The 24,029-nt window shown below is 38.8% G+C and overlaps 1 protein-coding gene and 1 long non-coding RNA gene across 2 annotated transcripts in view; one reads left to right on the top strand and one right to left on the bottom strand.

Annotated features, from left to right (window-relative positions):
• The window catches only part of LOC100498108 (solute carrier family 12 member 9), a 123,166-nt gene that overhangs the window by 71,914 nt on the left and 27,223 nt on the right, over positions 1–24,029 (top strand). The window contains exons 8-9 of the mRNA XM_002937349.5: positions 3,711–3,793; positions 15,507–15,631. Of these exons, the coding sequence (XP_002937395.2) occupies positions 3,711–3,793; positions 15,507–15,631 (208 nt within the window). The remainder of the gene's footprint in view (positions 1–3,710; positions 3,794–15,506; positions 15,632–24,029) is intronic.
• On the bottom strand, positions 19,401–23,141 carry LOC105947375. Its single transcript, XR_001170777.3, has 3 exons — positions 20,876–23,141; positions 20,496–20,664; positions 19,401–20,392 (listed from the first exon to the last, which is right to left on the bottom strand). It is a non-coding gene; the product is annotated as an uncharacterized LOC105947375 (long non-coding RNA).

Raw genomic sequence — 24,029 nt, 5'->3', positions numbered from 1 at the left:
CATGCTGTATTTTTATACTGAATTTACAATAACAGCTATTGCTATGTGTGCTGGATGATGCAAGTCTCACCAGTTTTACAGGCCTTCTTTGTATTTGACCTTATAGTGTAACCAACACTTCTTTACAAAAACTGTTTTTGCTTGTTCATAATGTATATAATTTACCTTGTAAACATTACAATCTCTTAGCATACATTAACTGATTTTCATTTTTAATGGACTAATACTCTAACTTTTCATTAAAAGGTAGGATATGGATTTTAGAATCAGCCTTTTGGGCATTATGTGTAATTGAATTCACACTCTCTTTAGAATTTTTCTAAATAATAAATTTTATTTAAATACATTTAAATATATTTATAGTTAAATCTATTTATTTATTCTCCACCATTTGCCATTTTGGCACTTTTTTCTATGTCTTTTTTTGGGTCAGTGCAATAGGCTGTTATGGGTTTGCACAGATCTAGGGGGCAATGTGTGGTTATCAGGCTCCTTCTCTCCTGAAACCCGGCCCTGCCAAGGGCACATAAGTACTGAGACCTCTCCAGAGGTCATTTGTTATCCTATTCCCCTGGAAGCCTTTTGGCTGGAGAGATCTGGATGAAGGGGTTCTCTTAGTCTTTGTGGCAAAGGGGGTCTGAAGACTCCTCCCCCCTGCAGGCCTTTTGCCCAGGGAGGTCAGAAATAAAGGCATTTACCCTAGCCTTGTAAATCTAAAAGCTCTTTTCATTTTGTGCCTTTTTGCTCTGCTTTTCAAAGACAAGTCTATTGGCACCGTGTTTTTGTCTGTGTGTTTTTAATGCACTTTGCACTTTTTGGGTCATTTGAAGCACTTTGCTCGAGCTTCAATTAAAAAAAAAAAATTTGCACCTGACAAGTATAAGTGAATACAAGGCTTCTTGACTGGTGCAAGTTGGCAGAGATGTGTGTATCTAGCTGCATCTTGCAATTGTCAGTAAGCCCAATGATATATTTTTCTCTCCAATGTCAGTAGCTTTTAAGGAAAAAACATGATGCATAGATATATTTCTCAATTATAGGAATATTTAAAATCATGGAACCCAAAAACTCATGGTGGCAGCAGCAGAAAGTGTTTGCTATGCAAAATTTGTAAATATCCATCTACATCCCCAACAGCTAGACTGTCACAATAAAAAAAGAATATCAAGGAGCTTTTAAAGCCTTTCTTGCTGTCCCCTCTGGGGTGTCAGTCTATGAAATATGGACCACTTTACACACTTAATGTACGGCAGTTCCACTTATTCACAGTCATTTAACCATTTACATATCTGCCTACAGCCTACACTGGAAAAAGAGAATAGGAAATTAATGAACGCAACTCCTACTTTGAATGTACAAAATGCAGATTTATCACAACATTTTCTTGTAAATTACACATCAAACATACTGTGCATCATTATAATTAAGAAGATTGCTCTTTTAGTTAATTCTATAGCTGGGCAAACTTGAAATTTCTGCTTTTAATAGCATCTTGGTCCTGTTAGTGTGTTTTGTTCCTGTGTTGAGATGTTGAAAGCCCACTTCAAGCTAACCACAGATAATACTGGCTTCTGTTAGTATACGATAGTGCCATATACCGTGCTGCTGTCATGGATGGCAAACCCAAACCCCAGGGTGTATGTGGATTCCTGTCCATGCCGGGCCAAGCTGGCCCCTAGGCAACCCAGCTGGCTTGGCCCATTCCCCCCCCGTGTGCGCATGCGCAACCGAGTGAACAGATGCATGCTGGCCTGAAACGTAGTAGATGACAGAAGAGGGAGGCTCGCCCCCACCATTGCGCCCTAGGCAGGTGCCTATTCTGCCTACCCCTAGTTCTAGCCCTGATTCATGTCTAGGCATGCTTTTCTGCCTATAACAGCCATTATTGGCCTTGGGCCTGGCCCTTAGCTACATGGGTTCTGCCATGTCCTACCACACAAAAACACAGGGGTGCAGGCAAGTAAGCCAAACATTTATTGTGAATAAGGAGCTGGTAAGGAATGAGCTGGACATAGTCAGAAAGACCAAGTGTGAATCAGATAACATCTGTAGAATTCTAAGACAAACTCAAAGTTGGAAACAGACCAGGGTCAAAGGATAGATATCCAACAATGCAACTTTTTAGGCCAATGCTTGACCCTTTATCAAGCCAGATTGACAACAGCTAGTGATGAGTGAATGTGTCCCGTTTCACTTCGCCAAAAAGTTTGCAAAACGGTGATATTCGCAAAACGGAGAAAAATCATGCAAAATGCATTTGTTGTGCGACTTTTTTTTGTCACATGCGTTTTTTTTACTTTTTTTTTGCTGAAGTTGCTGAAACAATTTGTCAATGGCAAAATGCGAAAATTCGCTGCTAATCCATGCCTTGCAAAAAATTCGCTCATCACTAACAACAGCTAAATAAGCCATGCCTGTACCTGTCTATATCAATTAATATTAATTGTATATTTGTGTTCTATGTATGTAGGTGGCCCCTTTTATTCCTTACCTGCCCCCTAACTTAGGTCCTGGCTATTCATATAAACAGAGGCCCAAGCAGCCCCCCACCATCCCAATAAACAATGACTGTCTATGGCATCTTACAGTAGCCCCTTTGGCATTTGCCAGAATCCACAGATTGCCAGTCGGCGCCTGGGTTCGGGACAGATTACTATAGTCATAAAAGTAAAGTGTAGTTTGGCTGCACAATTTCAGCAAGCTTTTCTACCACTTGAAACAATCCACACCTAGAAATAATGGTTAGTGCAAACCCTTGAGTAGTGGACATTTTTTAGTGAAAATGCTAGTGAAAGTGGTGAGTAGGTAGAAAAAAGAAAAATATATATGTGAAAAACAGTACTGTACATGTCTTATACTTCTACATGATCTATTACCTGTCACCCTAAGAAATAATTACAAATTGTTTTCTATTGTGTTTGTCAAGGCAAAATAAACTTCAATTACACTATATACATTTTTTAAAACTTATTTCCTTCAGCACTGGAATTCCCAATTGCAAAAAACAGGCAGGCTCCATTTTGTGGACACTGTTATTAATGCAAGCTGTGCACCCTGCCAAAATCTTGTTTCTGTGCCAGTATGGGGGGACCTGATGCCCAAGTCCATGCACTGGTTACAAAATTAGATGGTGAGGAGGGAGGGGGAATGTGAGGAGTGCAGTGACATCTAAGAAGTTCTGAATTGAAAGTGAAAGTAACTGTCTGCCCCACCCCTATGCCTAAGGCATAGAGGCGGGTCAGGCAATATATGATTGACAGCAGGGACTTTTAATTGCTTATATAATGGGTATAGATGTGTTAATAAAAAATGGCTTTGGGTTACATGTTTAATTTGAAAAGGGCTTTTATTGTACAGCTTTTCATGTCTGAGTGCATACACCTTCTTAGTTTTCAAGCAGACAAAAAAGTATTTTATCAGTTAGCATTGCAACAGCCATCTAGAAGCTGAGGCGCCAATCATGTATTGTATAGTCCTTTATATGCATAAGGTATATATGAACCTTGCAGTGTTACATGTCCCAGAACCTCATGATAGGGGATTAAATAAATGTAAAATACAGTTTACGTTTACTTTCAACATCATTTTCATGTTTACTCATTGTCTTCTTCTGTACCTACAAGAACACATTATTGCACATACATTCTAGACATGACCCATAACAAATCCAATCATTCCTTACCAGCAAGTTTGTTGTGTGTGTCTAACAGGGAAACTCTTGATGCCAGCGAAGAAGACATCCCGTGGAGGAAATCCCTGGGTATCTGTAATTATGTCCTGGTTTCTGGTTCAGGTAATAACAGTAATATCTCTATTTTTGAATGAAGCTTCTAATAGTATACACTAGTGTGGAATAAGCGGGTCACTCCGCCATAGCGTTTGCAAACCGAGGTACAGCTTTTATTGCTCTAGGTCAGGTAAAATAAAAAAGGCAATGACTATGATAGTTGCTACATGACTTGACCAAGGTTTGTATGTGTTTCATACCCTTCAATCCAGCTCCCTACATATGAAATGCTGTGGGCAACCAGTTTTATTACTTTCAAGTGAATTAGCAGACAATTTCTGTGTTTGGCTGGTCATTTTGAGCACCTGTCATGATTGGACCCTGCAGAGCAGGCATCCTCAAACTACAGCCCGGGGGCCGGATACGGCCCCCCCAAGGTAATTTACCCGGCCCCCACTATGATCTGATGCGAGGACGCAGTAGGAGGATGCAGGGTAGAGTGGGAGGAAGCAGTGGGGAGCAGGATGAAACATGGGGAGAGCTAGAGGAAGCAGTGGGGATTGGGAGCAAGCAGCAGGGAGTAGTAGGAAGCAGGAGGACGCAGGGGGGAGCATTAGGAAACATGGGGAGAGCTGGAGGAAGCAGCGGGGACCCGGAGGAGACACAGGGATAGCCGGAGGAAGCAGCAGGGAGTCAGAGGAAGCAGCGGGGAGCCTGTAAGACGCAGGGGGAAGCGGGCCATAGTATGAGGACATGAGGGGAGGACATTATCCCAGCCCCCCCAACAGTCTGAAGGGCCATGAACTGGCCCCCTGCTTAAAAAGTTTGAGGACCCATGCTGTAGAGCAAAAATTATATTGGTAAAATGCTTCCTTTGGCCAAAACAACATAATAAGATACATTCCCTTAAGTGTTCCATGCAAACGGATCTGTTCTACTTACTAGTAGGTTCCGGTTGCATAGAAATTTGTTGCTTTTGCAGTCAGGTTTAAGACGTTAGGGAGATGGGAATCATCCAGTTATTCTGTTTATCATGACAAACTGGCTTAAGTCTCTGGCTAGGTAAATATATGAAAATACATTCCTCTAGCATTTTCTGTTGTATGGAGGAATGACTTGCCCCAGAATGGCCAGTTTTGTGTTAGGATAAATATCTCCCTATGTTTCTATTTGCTCTTGCAATGAGAGACTTGTTTCTAATAAAGAGCATCCAGGAATACAATATTTCCACTATTTTAGTTGTTTGGTAACTGAAATCAGTTCAAGTGTATCATTAAGAAAAAAAAACTACACTGAAGATAAATTAATCTGTTAAATAGTAATTAGACCTGATTACCATTAGGCTGGAAATTCCATTAGAAACATGCCTCGTCTCCTTCCTGAAGGTGTGGGCCCAGAATGGCTTCATCACATTCCTTGTTCATCATTTACCTCAGACACAGCAACATCGATTACGTGGATCTGTGATTTGCAGTCAGGCTGTTCTGACAAACTGGTGGTCACTATGTCGGCAGAGGAAATTTATAGGGGGGAAAATTTAGAGGGCTAAAAACAGCTTACAGAATAATGTGCTGAAATTGGGCTGGTGATGAACTGTAGAGAACAGCTCAAATTGGCAGCTGGCTGGAGAGAATTCCTGCATAAAAATATAGAATATGTTATAAAGGTATATGAACTAAATACCACTTTAGCAATAAACAGTCCAGTAATATTAATGTACATCATGCACTGACTGCTAGTGTGAATAGAAAATCAGCTTTTATATATTTTTTTTCTAGATCAGAAATGTTAATGCCTGTTTTTGTATTTCATTGCATTCCATGAAATTCCTTAGCACATAGCATGTGTCAGTATTTGATTAGCAGCAAAAAGCCATGTATGCACACTGTATGTATATATAGTGTTAAGAGCGGAAATGTAAATGTCCTATTTTAAAACCATATAATTAAACATCAATTTCTTAAGTGTTGCCACTCTTCTGCAGATGCAGCATGAGGCTGACACAAAACAGACATTGGGGATGACATACTAAGGGTTATGTACTTACTGTGCAGTGTGCAAAGGGCAATTTCTGACACAATCACCATGTCTGTTACCCACAGTGCAGCATTTTTCCTATAATACCCAGCATCATTGTGTCCACCAGGAGTGATGTGCCTGGCGCAATTACGGCCACTGCACTGAATTAAGTGCAATTATGAATGTGCTTTAACGTGAATCAGACCCACAATGTTGCTGCCATGGTCAAAGGTACAGGGTATTTGCACAGCTTTAGAAGCAGGTACCTTTAAGTAATGGAATTTTTGACACAATGCAGCAAATTTTGCGTGATCTCACTAGCTATAAGTAAATTACCCCTATAGCTTCCATTGCAAAATAAAACCCTTATATTAGATGACAATAAATCGTGGTGAACTAGAATCCTACTGTAGGATGATTATGAAATATACACTTTGCAAAGCCTGTCCATGTCCATCTTAAAGTTCAACATTAGATGTACTTTAATCATGTTATAGATGAGACTGTTAAAGGGGTGGTTTATCCTCAGGTTAACCCTTTGGGGGGCAATTACTAACATTTGATTTTTTTTTATTCATATTTTTTGCGCAGAAATACAATTTTGACACAGATAAACTGTGATTTTTCTCCATTTATGCAACAAAATTGACAAATCCAAAAGATTTTTGCATCAATATGAAAAATGTACGTTTTTAGCGTTTTTCCATGAATGTTTTTAAATCTGCCACATAGTATGTTATAGAATGGCCTATTCTAGTCACCTTTTCAGCTGGTCTTTACTTTTTATTTTCTACTGTTTTGAATTATTTGCCTTCCTTTTCTGACTCTTTCCAGCTTTAACATGGGGGTCGCTGACCCCAGCAGTCACAAAATGAATGCTCTGTGAAGCTACAATTTTACTTTGTTACCACTGCCTGGTTGCTAGGTTAGATTGGGCCCTAGCAAATTCTAAACTAGAAAGCTGCTGAACAAAAAGCTAAATAATTTAAAGAAAAACTCAAATTATAAAAAATGAAGACCAAATGCAAATTGTCTCAAAATAGCATTTTGTACATACTAAAAGTTCATTTAAAGGTGAACAGCCCCTTTAACCTAGCAACCAACGATGTACTACATCATTTTGAAAAGTACCAGGCATAGGCGCAGGGTGACTTTTTTGTTTGGGGAGGCTAAAGATGGGCCATACAGAGACTGACCTACAGCTACTGTGAGACTTAGTGGATTCGCTGCTGGCATAAAAAGTTAACCTCCCAACTACCTCTTGCTGTTCCCACTGACTCCCAAGGATACTGCGTAAAAGTGTGGGTGGGGGTGCTTTTTTACCCTAAAATGCTTAGGATGTAAACGTATTCATACGTGCACTTCTGTGAGGGGTTCTCCATCCATTTGTGTTTGGGTTCAGTTAGCTTAAAGGGGTAAGTCACCTTTAAATTCACTTTTAATATAAGGTAGACATTGATATTTTGAGACAATTTGCAGTTGGTCCTCTTTTCTTTTTAATGGTTTTTCAGTTATTTAGCTTTTTGTCCAACAGTTTTCCATTTGGTATTTCAGCAGCTATCTGGTTACTAGGGTCTTATTTATCCTAGCAACCAGGTAGTGGTTTAAACAAGAGATGGGAATATGAATAGTTAAGGGGCCTGCATGGAAAAATGAGAAATAGAAAATTACAATCATAATGAAATTGTAGCCTTGCAGAGCAATACTTTTTGGTTGCCGGGGTCAGTGACCCCGATTTGAAAGCTGGAAAGAGGCAAAAGAGAAAGTCAAATTATTCAAGAACTATAAAAAAATTAATTAGGAAGACCAATTGCAAGGTTGCTAGGAATAGGCCATTCTATAACATACTAAAAGTTAACTTAAAAGTGAACCACCCCTTTAGATGTGTTTAAGTTAGTTTTATAGAGAGAGAGGCAGTGGGTACTGACATCCCAGGCCCATTATATACAGTGAGACACAGTCTGTATTTACAAAACCAGCACATTATATACAGTGAGATGCAGTCTGTATTTACAAAACCAGCACATTATATGCAGTGAGAGGCAGTGGGTACAGATGGCAGATATTCAGGCCCTGGCACTAAAACACTGGCACCAATACATAACATTGGCCCCACTGTAACTAACTAGAAATGAACAAACAATGACAAAAGTAAAAAACAAAATAGTAAGTGCAAAAAACAACAAATATATAAAAGCACAATTAGTTTTTTCGGGGGAAAGAGTTAACTTACCATCCATCTGTCAGGGTTGGGGACAGGGATATTATAAATGTCAGGTCAGGCAAAAAACAATTTAATGTCAGCTAGCGATTCAGCCTTTAGAACAGTATAGTACTTGTGTGTAGTGCCTGTGTATAGTACCTGTGGGATGAAATCTGCAGCAAAAGTTGAGAGTTGGTTCTTAGGTAAAGTTACAGCCTGCAGATTCTCATTTTCAGTCTTCATTTCTGCACTGCCTTCAGTTTGCAAAATCTCCCGATCCCTGTCTGCATCTGTGCTTTGCTTGGTCAATTTTACAGTCTGTCAAGAAAGCTGGGCTCTGATTGGAGCATCCACAAGAAGAAAGATCCAGTCGGAGCACAGCAGAACCGGAGCTTGCAGAAACAGAAGAGTTGCAGGACAGTGCAGAAACGGAGTGAGGTTTTTTGTTTTGTTTTTTTTAAGGTGCCAAGCAGGTTTGGGGAGGCTTAGCCTCCCCTAGCCTTATTGAAAATCCGCCTATGGTACCAGGTGCTACTGGTCATGGCCATACATTGCAAAATAGAAATCCAAATATAGCTAGATGCTGATTAAAGCTCAAAATCTATAAAAGCTGCAATCTTATGCAAAGTAAAAGCAAAATGCCACTGTCTGGTTACAATATAAATGTGCTAATTTTGCTGAAAGAAGCTTTGTAATTGTCCATGTTGCATGAAGATTGCAAACTTTTTTCAGTTGCATTAGTGTTAACAGTGCCACAGAGAACAATAATATGAATGGCAGGCAAAACATTTACTGACTAAGATTTAAGATCCCCCCGAACTAGAAGCTTAAAGTCAATTCTTATAATGCTGTGCATCATTTTTAAAAAAATAATAATTAGCTAAAGCTTTTTTATTTAATGACATATAATAATGTCACATATAACAGTACCACAGAAAATATAAACCTTAGGAATAACATCATTTTCCATCTCACCATCGGGGTTTTATTATTACAAATTATGTTAAAATTTACAAAATCATTTATAGCTGCCTCTCTCAGATAGGGGCTGATTTATCATGTATCTGGATTTTGTAACATAGTACAGGTATGGGATCCCTTATCCAGAAACCCATTATCCAGAAAGTTCCGAATTACAGAAAGGCCATCTCCCATAGACTCCATTATAAGCCAATAATGATTTCCTTTTTCTCTGTAATAATAAAACAGTACCTTGTACTTGATCTCAACTAAGATATAATTAATCCTTATTGGAGGCAAAACAATCCTATTGGGTTTACTCAATATTTAAATGATTTTTAGCAGACTTTAGTTATGGAGATCCAAATTACGGAAAGATCCCTTATGGGACCTGGAAAACCCCAGGTCCCATACCTGTAGTAATAATAGCTTCAGATTTACAGATGTATTTCTCCCTCTACTTTGAATCAAATTGTTGGCTCTTGGCATTTTTCATCTTGTTTTTCCTGTATTGGCATTATGATACTAGTTAACTGTCCACTTACCAGGAGTGTGCCTTAGTTTTTGCCATGTACTGTACTAGGGATGCAACAAATCCAGGATTCGGTTCGGGATTCAGCCAAGATTCAGCCTTTTTCAGCAGGATTCAGATTCGGTGGAATCCATGGTCCTGGTCGAACCGAATTAGAATCCTTATAAACGTGACACGTAAACACAGTTGTTAAAAACTCTTTGCCGTGTGTGCAGCGTGCATTTTTTTTTTAACCCCCTTGGATGCTTAGTTTGCATATGCAATTTAAAGGTTTGATTCGGTTCAGTATTCGCCCGAATCTTTCACGAAGGATTAAGGGTTCAGTCGAATCCTAAAATAGTGGATTCAGTGCATCCCTATACTGTACATGCTATCATTTATCCCCAATTTCTTAGTGAATAAGTTATTAATCAGATCATTGAGCAAGGGCAAAGTGTTCCTAGTAAGTTATAGGTGAAACAGAAGAGAACAAAATGGAAAAGAAAGACTGGGTGAACTTATAAAGGGTATGGAGAGAAAGAATAAGCTAAAGGAATATGGAGAAATTTGTTTCTACCCTATCAAAGGAGCCAGCAAAATGATTGTTCCCATTAGCAGAAAAGGGGTTAAGAAAGGTTAATAGCTTAGTGGGGATGTGACAGAAGATGAAAGAGGGTTTTAAAGTAAAATTATGATTGGAAATGGAATGGCATAAAGCGCAGGGAGTGGGATAGCACCCAAGTGGTTAAAGGAAAGTGTTGATGAATGGGGGAATGATAGTACAGGTTAATAACCTGAAGATCCGACTCTGTTACCATGTAGAAACTCAGAGTTAAGCAGCTTCTCTGGGATGAGGTCTATCCACTCCAGTTACTTACATATCATCTGTTGTCACCTACAGTCTATTAACAAACCATGAGTGACAGGAGGACCTGAAAAACAATGGGGTTTTAGAATATAACAATAGGATAACCTAAAAATACTGTGTATGTAGTTGAAAAATACCTCATATCATATAGTTTTTATTACATTTGTTACCAGAGAACAAACTAGAATCAGTGATAATTTGCATGCTAATTATAAATGTTAGAATCATTAAAGTTGTCCCTTCTCTTACACACCGTATGCCATGAGCCTCATAAACTAAAGTGTATTTCTTCCCATCAGATCTGGAGGTAAAGATTTCAGCGGTGTGAGTTACTGAATAACTTCACAGCTGCTGTGACATTTGAATGTCTCCCCTCTGAGACATGTTCAGGAGCAGGAGTTGTCTAAGAGGAGCAGTGAGTCAAAATACGAACCACACGAAATGAAAATAGACTTTTCCATCCTATTAACTCCAATTCATCTGCCGTTTGCCAATGTCAGATGATGGACAACAGTAATCACTGAATGTCAGCCAGTCCCTGACTATTACCCTCTCCTAGTGACACCTCCTCACCAGTTCTTGCGGCTCACTAATACATTTATTCAGCAGTCTGTGGGGTGGCCTTGCTGTTATAAATAGATTTTTTTTTTCATTTAGACAGCATGTAAACAGGCACTCACATAAACAAAGACTAAATAGTGCCTGGATGCAGTCCATAACAAAATGTAGAATTATAGCAGGGTAGAAGGTACCACACTCACAGGACTTAAAGTGAATCAAAAACGTTTATTACAAAAATGCATCTAACGTTTCGGCTGCCACTGCAGCCTTTCTCAAAGATGATATAAATATATATATTCTATCATAACATAGAATTTTATGTAGGTTGCAGTATTACAAAATACAGTAGCTGGTATATCTGTTTTCATTCATGATGGACAACGTAATGTAAGTTTGGTAAAAATAGATTCTCTACTGCTTTTAGGATTCAGTGTTTATTTTCCAGTTTGCCTTTTGCATGAGTGCATGTGGTACTACGGTATGACTGTGCCATTTGCACTTACAAAGGTGAATGGAAACTGTAGGCGGAAAGTCATGGATGTTCCTAGGGTAAAAAGGGTGGCATACTTCACATGAATCTCTGATCTGGCAACTGCAGGCCTACACAAATATGAGTTGAAAAAATCCATAGCTGTGGCAGTGGAAAGATATTTAATAGTGGTCCCAGTTCAAATATAGGCAGGGGCTTCACTTTGCACAGTGTCAATGCACAGGGTTCCACTGACTATTGCAGCTGCTTGTATTTGTATCAGCTAAGACAACAGAGACTGGTCCTATATAGAATGTACGGTTTGCATACAACATAAATGTATACATTTTTCATGACCATGCCCATTTTTGCGCCCATTTTTTGATGCGACTGCAACTTTTTTTGACGCGTGGAAGTTTTGTTAACCAATTTGCCAATGGCGAAATGCGGAAATTCGCTGCAAATCCATTCCTGGCAAAAAAATTCGCTCATCGCTAATGCAGACCCATAATCTTCTTTGCTTGGCAGGTCCTGTGTTTTTGTAGGGTAACTTGTACCCTACAAATATTTAACATATTTAATATGGTTAACAGTTAGATGTGTATTGCCTGGGACAGAGGATTGTTCTATATCCTCTATTACTCTTTCTAAAGGGATTGCTTCAATGTAGGATTATACGACCAGTCACAGCAAAAAATGAAAACTATAGTAGTATTTATGAAACAACCATACAATTTTTGCCAGAGTAGCCTAGTAGCAACACATTATATTTAAATGCGTATAAAAAGTTTTCATTTTTTGCTGTGACTGGTCGTATAATCCTACATTGAAGCAATCCCTTTAGAAAGAGTAATAGAGGATATAGAACAATCCTCTGTCCCAGGCAATACACATCTAACTGTTAACCAGAAGAATCACAAATGCCTTCATGAAGAAAACAATTCTATGTCCCCCGTTCCCAGTGCTCACCGTGTTAGTTAACATCCTCTGCGAGAGGTAAAGTTGCCTTTATTCTGATGGATGGTGTCTGTTTGTTATTCTCTGTTATTAAGTTAAACAGAATCCATGGCAATGCACTGAGACTGAGGGCCAGAGTCTAGGGGTGATGGGTCAGGGACACAAGCTTCTCTGATAAATCACACGTATCAAATTAAGTTACACAAATGCACCCCACCTAACAGAAAGTGACACTGCTATCTTTTTTCATTGATGTGGTTATTTATAACAGCATTTTCTTCTTGCACTCTTACCTTCTGAATATCCTTGCTTTGCTACCATGCATACGGAAAGGGGTGTTCACCGTCAGATGCTGCAAAAGGCATGCCACTTTTAATTTATTAATAACATATAGAGATAAATTCCTCCCCTAAAACGTTCCTACAAATGTGGGCATTTATAAGTATTACAGACCTTGTTTGCAGCACCATTTGAGTGCCCATTTACTATGACAGGCTCAATAAATATTCAGTGCTCAATGAAAAATATGTAATGAGCAGATAAAAAATGTACGAACAACTTTATAAATGGTGTATAGGCTTATTAGTAACAGTGAGAGCAGTAAAGCAGAACTGTTAGGCCTGCATAACAGAAAACAGAATACACTGATTTTAGTATATTTTCTCTTGCTGGTGGTACTGGCCCTTTAAACTTTTTCAGCTGTGGTGATGGAAGATGAGCCATGGCATTTGTATACATATAGGACTACTTGGAGAAAGGATAACTGTTATTTTTTTGCCATTTAATCTGCATAATATAAGAAATGTTAACTAAAGCTATGTCAAAAAATGAAAATGATCCAGTACTGGATTTCTGGATTATTATCACCTAATGACATGGGATTAGTTGACATCACTGGTATATATAATTCTATGTACTGCAGCCTCTTATTCACTCCCATGCACATGTTCAGCCTCTAATGTAACTAAGAGGGGTGGGATATTTTGCTTTAGAAATATCCTAAGACACCTAAAGCCACTGCATTGTTAGAAAGTATTTTTATATAGAGACTATGCCTGTAATGATGTGAAAAGAACGGATATTGAACATGTTAATTCTCAGCACTGCACTTTTCCCCTCACACTGGTGAATGGTGTAAATTAGAATTTACTATATATTATTGGATCTGTCAGTCATCTCAAAATACCAGATTTGAATATAATTACCCTCTGCATAAAATATCTGCATAATACCATGTGAATGAAGTAGATTTGACTTGATACAAGGTAACTGCTTCTTTTGAAATTACCATGGCTTTGCTTGTTCCCCTCATTCCAGGTCCTATGAACTCCGCTCACTTCCCTGTAACTGTGCCCTATGTTACACCCTGCATATTTAACAGGCATATATTGTTCTGTGGTACATGTTCATAAGACGAGCCCGCCCATGACAAGTGCCATTGACATTGGAACGCACTTCCTTTCTGCATTCATGAAGCACCTACTTAACTTCCATTTCTAGCAGCTTTGCTTGCATTTAGAGGAGAACTGTTTAATAACATTATTCTGGCTTTAAATAAATAATGCACTGAATGTCGTTACATAAGAGCTCCAGTTTAATTAAGCTTTTACATTGCTTTCTTTTAATTAATTTGCCTTGCTATTCTTACTCATCCTTTCTACTAAATCATACAAGTAACATGATCTTACAGCTATACAATAGCAATTTACAGCAATTCTGACAAATAGAAATGGCTGCCTTTGGGCACACACTTTGGCATTACATATTGTTCTCCAACTCAGAAATCAGTATTTACATGCAGCACTAAATGGACAATCACTTTTGCAGAGGGCCACCCTCTGGGGTGTACAGAGGTACTCCAGAAATGGGCCCTGTAGCAGAAGTGGCCAGAAGTGCTGCAAAGGTGTAATGAAGGGATGTGATTTATAGTGGAGTAGGTGGGGCTTGCTCAATTCATTGGGGTGGTTCTGTCATAATGGACATGTTGGGCAGATTAGGGGTGTGAATGTGCATATAAGGCATTTATTTCACTTAAGCTTTATACTTCTTGTTGTGGGTGTGCCCACCCTCCAGGGGCCCAAGTGACAGGCAAAATAATTGTGGCCTTCTGTGGGAAGGGCCAACCTTTCATAGTATTATGAATACTGATGGAGGCCCTGCTTGTTTAACAGCCATTTTTAATTCACCAGATTGTGAAGTAGAAGCCAGTGGAAATGAGCATTTTGATCAGGGTGGTTCTCCATTGCTCATGTGCCATAGCGTTACAGGGCTAAAGTGCTTAGGCAAGACTATGAGCAAATCTCTTGAAATAAATGCAAATTTTAGAGGTCAGCACCAGAAACAGTTAGCATTTACACGCTGGAGAAATCTCCTTGTCAACAAGGATAAAATAGGTGGGGAGGAAGAACTAAATCATTAACACTCTTCCATAGTGACTTGAGAAACAGCTGTAGAAATATACAGTATTTTCAGTAGACCAGTTTTTTAGCACAACCATATTTGCACATTTTTAGGACATGACCTATGCCTCTGCTTCCGCTTGTGCTTCAAAGATACACCAGGGGTATTCATTCCAGGCATAAAGAATATTAGACATAAGACATATAACTGTGTAAATCTACATTTGACTTATGCCTAATAAATATGGATTTAGCTGAAAATGTTTTGCATCTGTTTCACCTGAAAGCATTATTTTCATTTTATGTTAAGTCGTTAGGAACATGCATTGTTTTTAAACTGATCTAGTACAGTTGTATTAGGAGAAAAGAAAGCACAAATCTACCTCTCAATCAATGTGGAGTAACGCACTCTTTCCTCCTGCTCTCTGCTGCCTTTGCTTTCAGTTATGGCTCATAAAAATGAGTTCAGTATAGAGTAGCAAATGCCTTATCCATCCTGCAGAGAGGTCAAGAGTGCCTAAAGGATTCCTCTCCTCTCACACTTAACTAAAGCAGGTGAGAGGTATTTATGTTTAAAAGAAAACCACCCAAAAACCACAGTCCTACTTACAGCCTTCTATAACTTGTCAGAAGGTTCAATGCAGTTCCCCTTGTATCTGCAGCTTACTGTCAGGGTTTGTATTTAATCAAAGGCAAATTCTTTGTTCAACTTGAATGTTAGATATTTTCTTCTGTTTTTTACATATTTGTATTCAGGGGTACTGTATCAGTCAAATTAACTGAAAATACATTTAATCCAGTTGTAAGACAATGATACTCTTTTTATTTTCAGTTGGTGTTGTTTGCTGGAAAGTTAAACACTATTGCTGCTATCGTGACAATTTTCTTCCTGTTGGTGTATGCAGCAGTAGGCCTAGCCTGCCTGGCACTGGAATGGGCATCTGCTCCAAACTTCAGGTAAGCAAAAAATAGTGGCACAGTTTTGTTTTGGTTGTACAAATGCCTATGATATCATGGATAGGGTTGTCTAAGAAACAATAACCACTGAATCTATTCAGTTCTCCTTTATAAATTAATTGAGCAATGAATTAACTTATCATCCTTCACCTAAGGTTGATGCCACACGTGGCGTTTTTCCGCTGCGTATTTTCTAATTCTCTCGGCGGCTGAAAAACGCCTGATATCATCATCCATAGAAATAGCTTGAAAAGACTCGAAGCAAACCACACAATGCGGAAATGCGCTAGAAAACGCCTTAGCACGGATTTTTCAAGCGTAGGCCGAAATACGCCAGTATTTGCAAAGCAAGCTATTCCTATGTATATGCAAAGGCAGCTGCCAGACCTAGCGGAAATACGCGGCGTTTTTTGCTATTTCGCACTATTAGTACCATGGAAATGGGATTTGCTTATGTCACCAGTACTAGGCTGAAAAACGCCATAGTTTCGGGCTGTGTGGCTTGTGCGGCGTTTTTAGGCTGAGGAAAAACGCCACGTGTAGCATCAGCCTAAGTATTGTCCTACTCAAGTCTTTATTATTTCTACTGATGGTTTGCTTGCTAAACCAGTCTACTCAACATGTTGTCTGGGGGTAGTCTGTGACTCCTCCATCTCCTTCTCAATCCATATTAAAACCACTGTCAAAACCTGTCACTTCTTTTTACACAATATTGACAAAAAACATCCTTTTGTTTAAGCTACAGTTGTATCCTACTGTATCCTGCTACTAACTTATCCTGGCTTCCAATAAAACAAAGAATAACCTAAACTCCTTCTCATAAGCAGGTGTGTGCTGTCAAATGCTTTGGAAGAGTATTATTTGATTCTGTTTGCAAATTCAACCTTGCCAGATTGCATTGTCCCCTGACAAACATCTGTATCTCTGTCATAGTGTTTGGGGTCTGCTGTCATTTGGGGTGAGGACAATTGAAAACAACCAGTAATGGATTAGACTAATCAATATTCATATGCACAAAAAAAACTAATAACTGTCTTGTGGAGGGCCACATGTTTACCAATTAACATATATTAGGGAATGACGGCTTGGATCATTTAACTCTACCTACAATGTAGGGGGTTGATTAATGAGAAAATATAACTTTCTACTGTGATTAGATCCAGTTCAGAGATATCTTCTCTATTACAGTTCTTCTCTTTGTTACTATGCAGTTTGTTCATTTCACTTGCCCTTCAAACAACATCTTCATATACATTCTTCTCCTGTCGCAAGGAGCATTGAAATTGATACTTACAATAAATTTATGAAACTTTTTCTAACGTGCAACTGATTTCTATGGCAGGCTGCCAGGGATTCCTTCCATTCCATTAGTGGTAATTAACTAAAAAGGAACAAGGGAGCGAGTTCTCAAGGGTGGCAGCTGCAGCAAATGAATTGCACTGCATCCTTGAACACAGGGATGGGCAACCTGCTGCCTTTTAGCTGCTGAAGGATGCTGGGAGTTGTAGTTCAATGGCAACTAGAAAACAGCTGACTTGATGCCATGTTTAATATAGATTGTGTAGAGTTTAGGGCTGTCATTCATTCAATTGGTGGCAGAATGTGGTGATTTTGTTTATATTTTGCAGTTATTATTAAAAAAATTTTTATTAAAATGTGGGGCTGCAAACACCCCCTAATAGGGTTGCCACCTCACCCCTTTAATACTGGCTATATATTGAATCCACATCCTCATAGTTAATTAGCATTTAATGTAGATGCCTACTGCAGAATAATCTGATTTATGCACAGCCATGTAACATGCATTTAAATGAATTGCTAACTAGCCATGCAGGATGTGGCCAGTATTATAGGAGGTGAGATGACAACCCTACCCCCTAACTGGATCTAGATCTGTGGTTGGCTGGCCTAGCCTGCTGACCAGTTACGGTCCTTACAGACAAGCATTTTCCTTGGGTTCCCCTGCAGTGGATTGTTTATGTGTTCTAGTCTAAGCTCTCATGGTTACAGCACTGAAGCAGTTAATGCATGTCTCTTTGATATCTAAATGTGCAGCTCTATAAAATTGAATTTAACAAACAGCATAAGGTATAGATTTGTATTGATCCACACTACATCCTCTAAAGAGTCAGGATTTCAATACCATAACAGTATTATGAATGCAAATCCATCAACATTATAACCCCCCGAGGCATACTATAATATCAATAAATTAGGGTCATTCAATTATATTATGTATGAATTGACAAGCAGAATTATTTGTCCTGCTGACCACAGCTGTGATAGATTCTGCTAAGGAAAGTGTATGTTTTTTCCTTATTACAAAGTGCATTATAGTCACCACTTTCCCTCTAATTTAATGATCTCTTTTTATAAGGCGCTGTATGTAAATGTGTGTGCAAGGCCATACCTGCAGGGATTTCTGTGAAACAATGTGCACAGGAAAAAAACAATTCTTACAATCTAAACTTTTAGCATCACAATTACTGGACAGTCTAGAGATGCATTGCTTAAAATAAAATTTATTCCTCCATTTCCTTAGGGCTAAACTCCACGGAGATCAGATTTTGTGGGTCAGATTATATCTGATTTTGTCATACAAAACCACACAACAGCGCAAGATTTTATAGGATCCTACAAAATTTGATCCCCACAATCATAATGTAAAGTCAGATGGAGTGTTTGTTCCTGCATCTACATCCGACAATCAGTGTATTTAAAAGAGAAAAAAAGTCTGTCAGACTGTGTCACACACATCAGATTTAATCTCGTTGGATGCAGACACAGCATGCAGCATTCCCTTCCGGCAGGTTTGTTGTGTTGGATGGTATGTGGGTTACACATCAGATTTTTCTATCAGTCCCATTATATTTTGATCCATGTGACTATGTCGGACTTGTGTTGCATTTTGTCGATCCGACACAATCCTACAAAATCTCCTGTGGAGTTTATCCCTTGTATTCCAGTAAGGCTGCAGGACCACTTCATCTTCTGCTTCAGAACTCCTCACCATTTGTAATGCTGAGTCCTTATGCACTTTCTATAAACTCAGCTGCTAATAGATAGAAGGGGTTAGGCTGATGCCACAAGTGGCGTAGGGCTGATTTTTTCGGCAAGCGGAAAAACGTTTGCCGAAAATTCAGCCCTACGCCTGCTAATGGTGCCTGCACCCGAATGAATGGAATACGCTCGGGTGCAGGCACATGTAGCCGATATACGCATGAAAACGCGAGACTTTGCATTCTCACGCGTTTTCATGCATATATCGACTACATGTGCCTGCACCCGAGCGTATCCCATTCATTCGGGTGCAGGCACAAGTAGCAGGCGTAGGGCTGAATTTTCGGCAAGCATTTTTCCGCTTGCCGAAAAAATCAGCCCTACGCCATGTGTGGCATCAGCCTTATTTACAACCACAATTTGGTAAATTTTTTCCCCTCATTTCATCATTGTTTCCAATAATTCCAGTGTTGTTGCAGTTGCCAGGGGGAGTTGCACCTGATATAAGTTTACTTAGTAAAGTTGGTGTCATTTCTGCTGTGAGAGTGACTTGTGCCTAAATTCTTTTGCTGTATCTGCGTCTATAGATGAAGGATTCTTTAAAAAACCATGGTGCTGCTGCCTGGTTCAGATGTGTATTTTAAATAGACTTTAATTTGATATTAATTAGCAAGATATGAGTGAAAAGGCACAAGCATACTAAAAACCACAGTCATGACAAATCAGTCAGTGCCCATGAGTATCTTTTTAAACATGTTTAGTTGTGGCATAAAGGTAATTGGACTCTTTAGATGCCTGAGATGAAATAAAAATCATGCAAGAGAAAATGGAATTATCATTAAACTAGTGAGTTTTCTTCTGTAAATAGCTAACCGGACAGGCTAAATGGGCCAATTTGGATTTCATTTGGTGGCAAATGCTGTTACTTTGTGTATACATTTCCCTCTGGCCAAATTGCTTATATAAAGTTGAATTATTCATTTCATTTTGGGTGCCATTAGTTTTGATGCTCCCAAGACTAGTTTGTACAGGAAAACTACTTATAAAAAAGCAGAGCTGGGGGGTAGAACTGTCTGTGAGTGTTTGTGCCAGTCTCCCCCACTGGGCAGTACATTGTTACTGACTGAGCCTCATTCCATTCCAGCGCTGCAGTCTTTGACGTGTGAAATAAAAAGGATTTTAATTACCTTTCAGCAAAAACAACAATTAGAGAAAATAACAGTGTTTACTCCCTGCTCACACAGCCTGCCTCCTCCTCCGTACCTACCAGCCATGCTCGTCTTTAATGCCTCCAGCCTTTCAGGAGCTAATCAGAGCCCTGACACAATGCTAATACTCAGATGCATTACAAAGTGGAACAGTCTCATTTTTACTGCTTTCCAGCTAGAAAAGAACTGCAAAATATGCAAAGCACTTAAAAAAAGCATGTCCATTTCACTCTCTCTTATGTACAGTAAAACAAGTTCTGCCGTTAGTGATACCTTGATTCATGAGCTATGTCTGTCTTCTCCCAGTGTTGATTAAATTATATTCTTTTATTTTTTTAACATTACCACAGGAATAACAAAGTCCATTAAATTTAAATTTAATTGCATTAAAGTTTTTTTTAACTCTTAGTTCCCCTATCTAAATCCCCTGGGTTTTGTGTGCTCCCAGTCCATATATTTTTCAATGGCTATCTAGCAGCATCAGGGAAACTTCCTGGCATTTTGCAGATTCTATGACAATCAGGATTTGTAGTGTAGAGAGTGCGCTTTACTCCTATAAAGGAGGCAAATTAAAAAATGGTTAAGAAAAACAAGAAGTTTGCGCTCAAAATGAACATCCCCCCCTGGTAAAATGCTGACTGAGGAATGGGTCTCACCTTTCCACCTGGTATGTTGACCAGCAACCTGCAGAACCCATGTGTTTACCTTTCGGTCAGGTGGGTTAGGGTTGAAACTTGAGCATCCACTGCAGGTTCAGGGTAGGTAGGGTCAGACACAGTGGACGTACACTCCTCCTCTGTTCCCAAAGTTACCCTGTCTTGGAACCTAAGGCATGCACATAAGTTGCATACAGAGTGGAAAGATAAGGGCACAGGTTGGATGTGGGCCACACAATGGCAACATTTTTTTGGGTTAGGGTCATTTGCAGGTTAGTGTCGGCTGTGGGTTGTGTTTTTCCTGACCCACACATTACTAATCCTTAAATCAACTGTCAGAAAACAAATCAAATGTTATTTTTTTATTACTGGTATTTTACCTGTCTGAATGCATGGTAACATTTTGCTACTGTTCCTTTGTTCATCTGTGTCATCTGTCTGTAAATCTGAGAATAGGTAACCAATAATCTATACAAGGTAGAGAGAGCACTTTTTGTAGCACACTGATGTTCTTTTTTTCTAATATATTTTTTGTTTGTGAGGCAATGGAACTGTGCAGTTAGAGGGTAAAAGATTACAGCACACCCATAATAGATGTGCTTTTAAAATAATTACTTCAAGCCCTCTGTGAAATATATCCCAATAGATAGCATTATCGCTTTTCTTCCTTAATGCCTGTATATTGCCACATAGGGGTCCCCATCATATCTAAATAGCACAGCACTCCTGTCTTCCATGTATTCTGCATAACATGTGTGTGTTCCTTTTCATGCCTGGCTTTGAAAACATAAGTTGGATGTAAGTTTGTAGAAAAATGTCCTAAAATACAGTGTCAGGGATATATAAAATTATACTTTACTAGCATCTATACTCTACATACAATTTTATAAAATGATTCTATGAACTGAAAGGGATGTAAGCTGGACACCTAGATTGTCTGTTCCCTTTTATTTCCTCTCTCCACTATCTATTTGATGGAGGGCAGAATTAAGCAGGAGAGAAATCTGGTTTCTAAAAAGCATGCACATTTTCTCAGCTGGATGCATTAATGATAGAGGGGGCTGTTGATTGGAATGGTAATTACTAGCTCTGGGCCCTGCCTGCTGGATGTTATGATTAGGACATATTAGCAAGGAAGGTACATATTCAGAATAAGGGGGAAGTTACTACCAGCTGTGGAAAAATCTAGCATAGCATTATACTGTTTTGTGGAAAGGTCGAGAATTGGAGAAGAGGGGGCCTCCAGGCAAATATAGAAAGGCAGGGGCCACCGTATCAGAAAAAAAACATGAATCAAGGATGTGCAACCTGCTACCCTCCATCTGTTCATGAACACAAAAAGATCTTACATTTATTACACAATTGCTGTGCAGAACAAGAAGGCAGGAAGAATTGTGCGTTGCTTAAACAATTGTCATTTATTTGTTGGCAGCGTAAATTAAATAGCAGAAAATTGCAATTTTGCCACCAGCATATGAAATAGGTTCTCTTCTTATCCAATCAAATTACATGCATCTTTCTTTGATATTATCATGATCTAATGCTTTTCCATATAAAAGGTAAAGGCATGGGGCCTATAAATAGGTTAGGGCAGTGTAACTTCCATGTAAACTGCCCACTAAAAGAAGGATTATGGGAGTTGTTCTTCAATAACTTGATGGGTTGCTTGTTTTGATTTAACCATATAGTTGGCACTTCTCATATCTCTTTTATTCAACAATATTTGCTCTACCGTGTCATTTTCTCTGTCTTGACCTTTTCAGGTTTTTTCTTAGTTTGGTGTCAGTGGCATTATAGACTATTAGCTAACTGCTATTGGATCTAAAGAGTTAAATGTATGCATTACACCCTGAGTTTTTTCTCCATCACTTTAACCTGTAAACGAGACCTTGTTCACACTGCTAACAATGCCACTTCCCTGCTCTGCAATTATATTTCTAATAGTCAGCCTGTGCTTGTCACCCATCACAGGCTCCAGCTGAGGTGTCACACAGCAGAAAAAGAGCCGTCCATAAAGCAACAGGAAGAAAATATAATAGAAGTGTGTATTATTCCCTGCATCATTGTTCTAAAGACGGCAATTAATAATAACAAAAATAATTACAATTTGCTTTTGCAAGCAACTTTAGTCGTAAACTGTGTTAGGTAAGCATAATGTTGGCATGCAGCCATTCTGAAGGGGCATGAAGACCAGACCTGCTATATGAAAGGGAGAAGCAAAGCATTACCCTCAGTGCAATACAAATCCAGGGGTCTCTTTCGCCAGATAAGGAACACACTATTTAAGTCATACAGTATAGATAAAAACAATACAAAAGTACAGTGCAAGATACATCCATGACTGAAAAATAGACTCAATAGCCAGTATTGACCATGCACATATAACTGCTCCACATTATACAATATAAATCACCTGTCAATAAAGCAGAACACAATGGTTTAAGCTATTTACACAGCCCACACAAGTACCATAACATCAGTCAAATATGTCCTGGTGCCTAACAGTTAGGGGGCATTTACTATTGCTTGATTTTTTTGGGGTTCGGGTTTTTTATTGATGAAAACTCAATTTTATTGCCAAAATCCCCCCAAAATTTGTCTTTATTATGCGACAAAACTGTGACAATTCCGAATGCAAAAATAGACCAGCTAAAACCTGTTGGGATCAAGAAGAAGTCATGGCAGATGTCCCTTTTAGAATTGAGAGATCTTTGTTTGCTTCATGGTTTTAGGGGTCTTTTTACACTGGCTTTTGTGCGACAGTACGAGAAAGTTGCGTTTTTTGTGCGACAACTCAAAAAAGACAGTTTTTATTTTTTGTGCTTTTTCAATTTGGACTTTTTAATAAATGATTGTGATTTGTGGACATCAGCTGTGGTTTTAAAAAATATAAAACATCAAAAATTTAAATGTTAATAAATCCCCCACTCCTAAATGTCTCACATATGTGGTAATAGAGGAATGATCACTCTCTAGTCAGCAGCTATTTGCTCCGGTGACCTGCAAAAGAAACCAACATGGGCCTTTTTCTGATGTCATTATTCAAATAAAAAAAGCTTTGAATAGAAAAAAAAAGAAAACAACATGGGTTTCACCTGCAATACACAGGCTTCTATGGGACATATGAAATATTGGTATCTCATCCATTCCAACATCTTTGTTCTCCATAATCATTCATTCAAATTTAAATACTTGGACTTGGGTTCAGCTAAAAACATAGGGCAGGTTCATTCATTTTTGCATTTCCACATGAATTGCAGAAAAACCTGGACTCAAAATGATTAAATCTGCTCCTATATGATAGTAAATGTGTAAGGGAATGTAGAAGGAATTATGAAGTAAGAAGATTAGTTGGTAGGCTAAACCTGTTGGTTTTTTCCTCTACACTGTTTTTTGGGGGGTTTTTTTTTTCAAAATAATAAAATCTTGAAACCCTCAGTGGCTGCTGTCAGTGCTATGACAGGGACATGCTACTTGCAATAGACTCATTTGCAAACAGTTATTTTACAGTGTACCTTGCTGTAAGTAGTTTGT

The sequence above is a fragment of the Xenopus tropicalis genome, chromosome 5 (genome assembly GCF_000004195.4).
Source record: "Xenopus tropicalis strain Nigerian chromosome 5, UCB_Xtro_10.0, whole genome shotgun sequence".
NCBI classification, from domain to species: domain Eukaryota; kingdom Metazoa; phylum Chordata; class Amphibia; order Anura; family Pipidae; genus Xenopus; species Xenopus tropicalis.
This window is presented reverse-complemented; position numbering and strand designations above follow the sequence as displayed.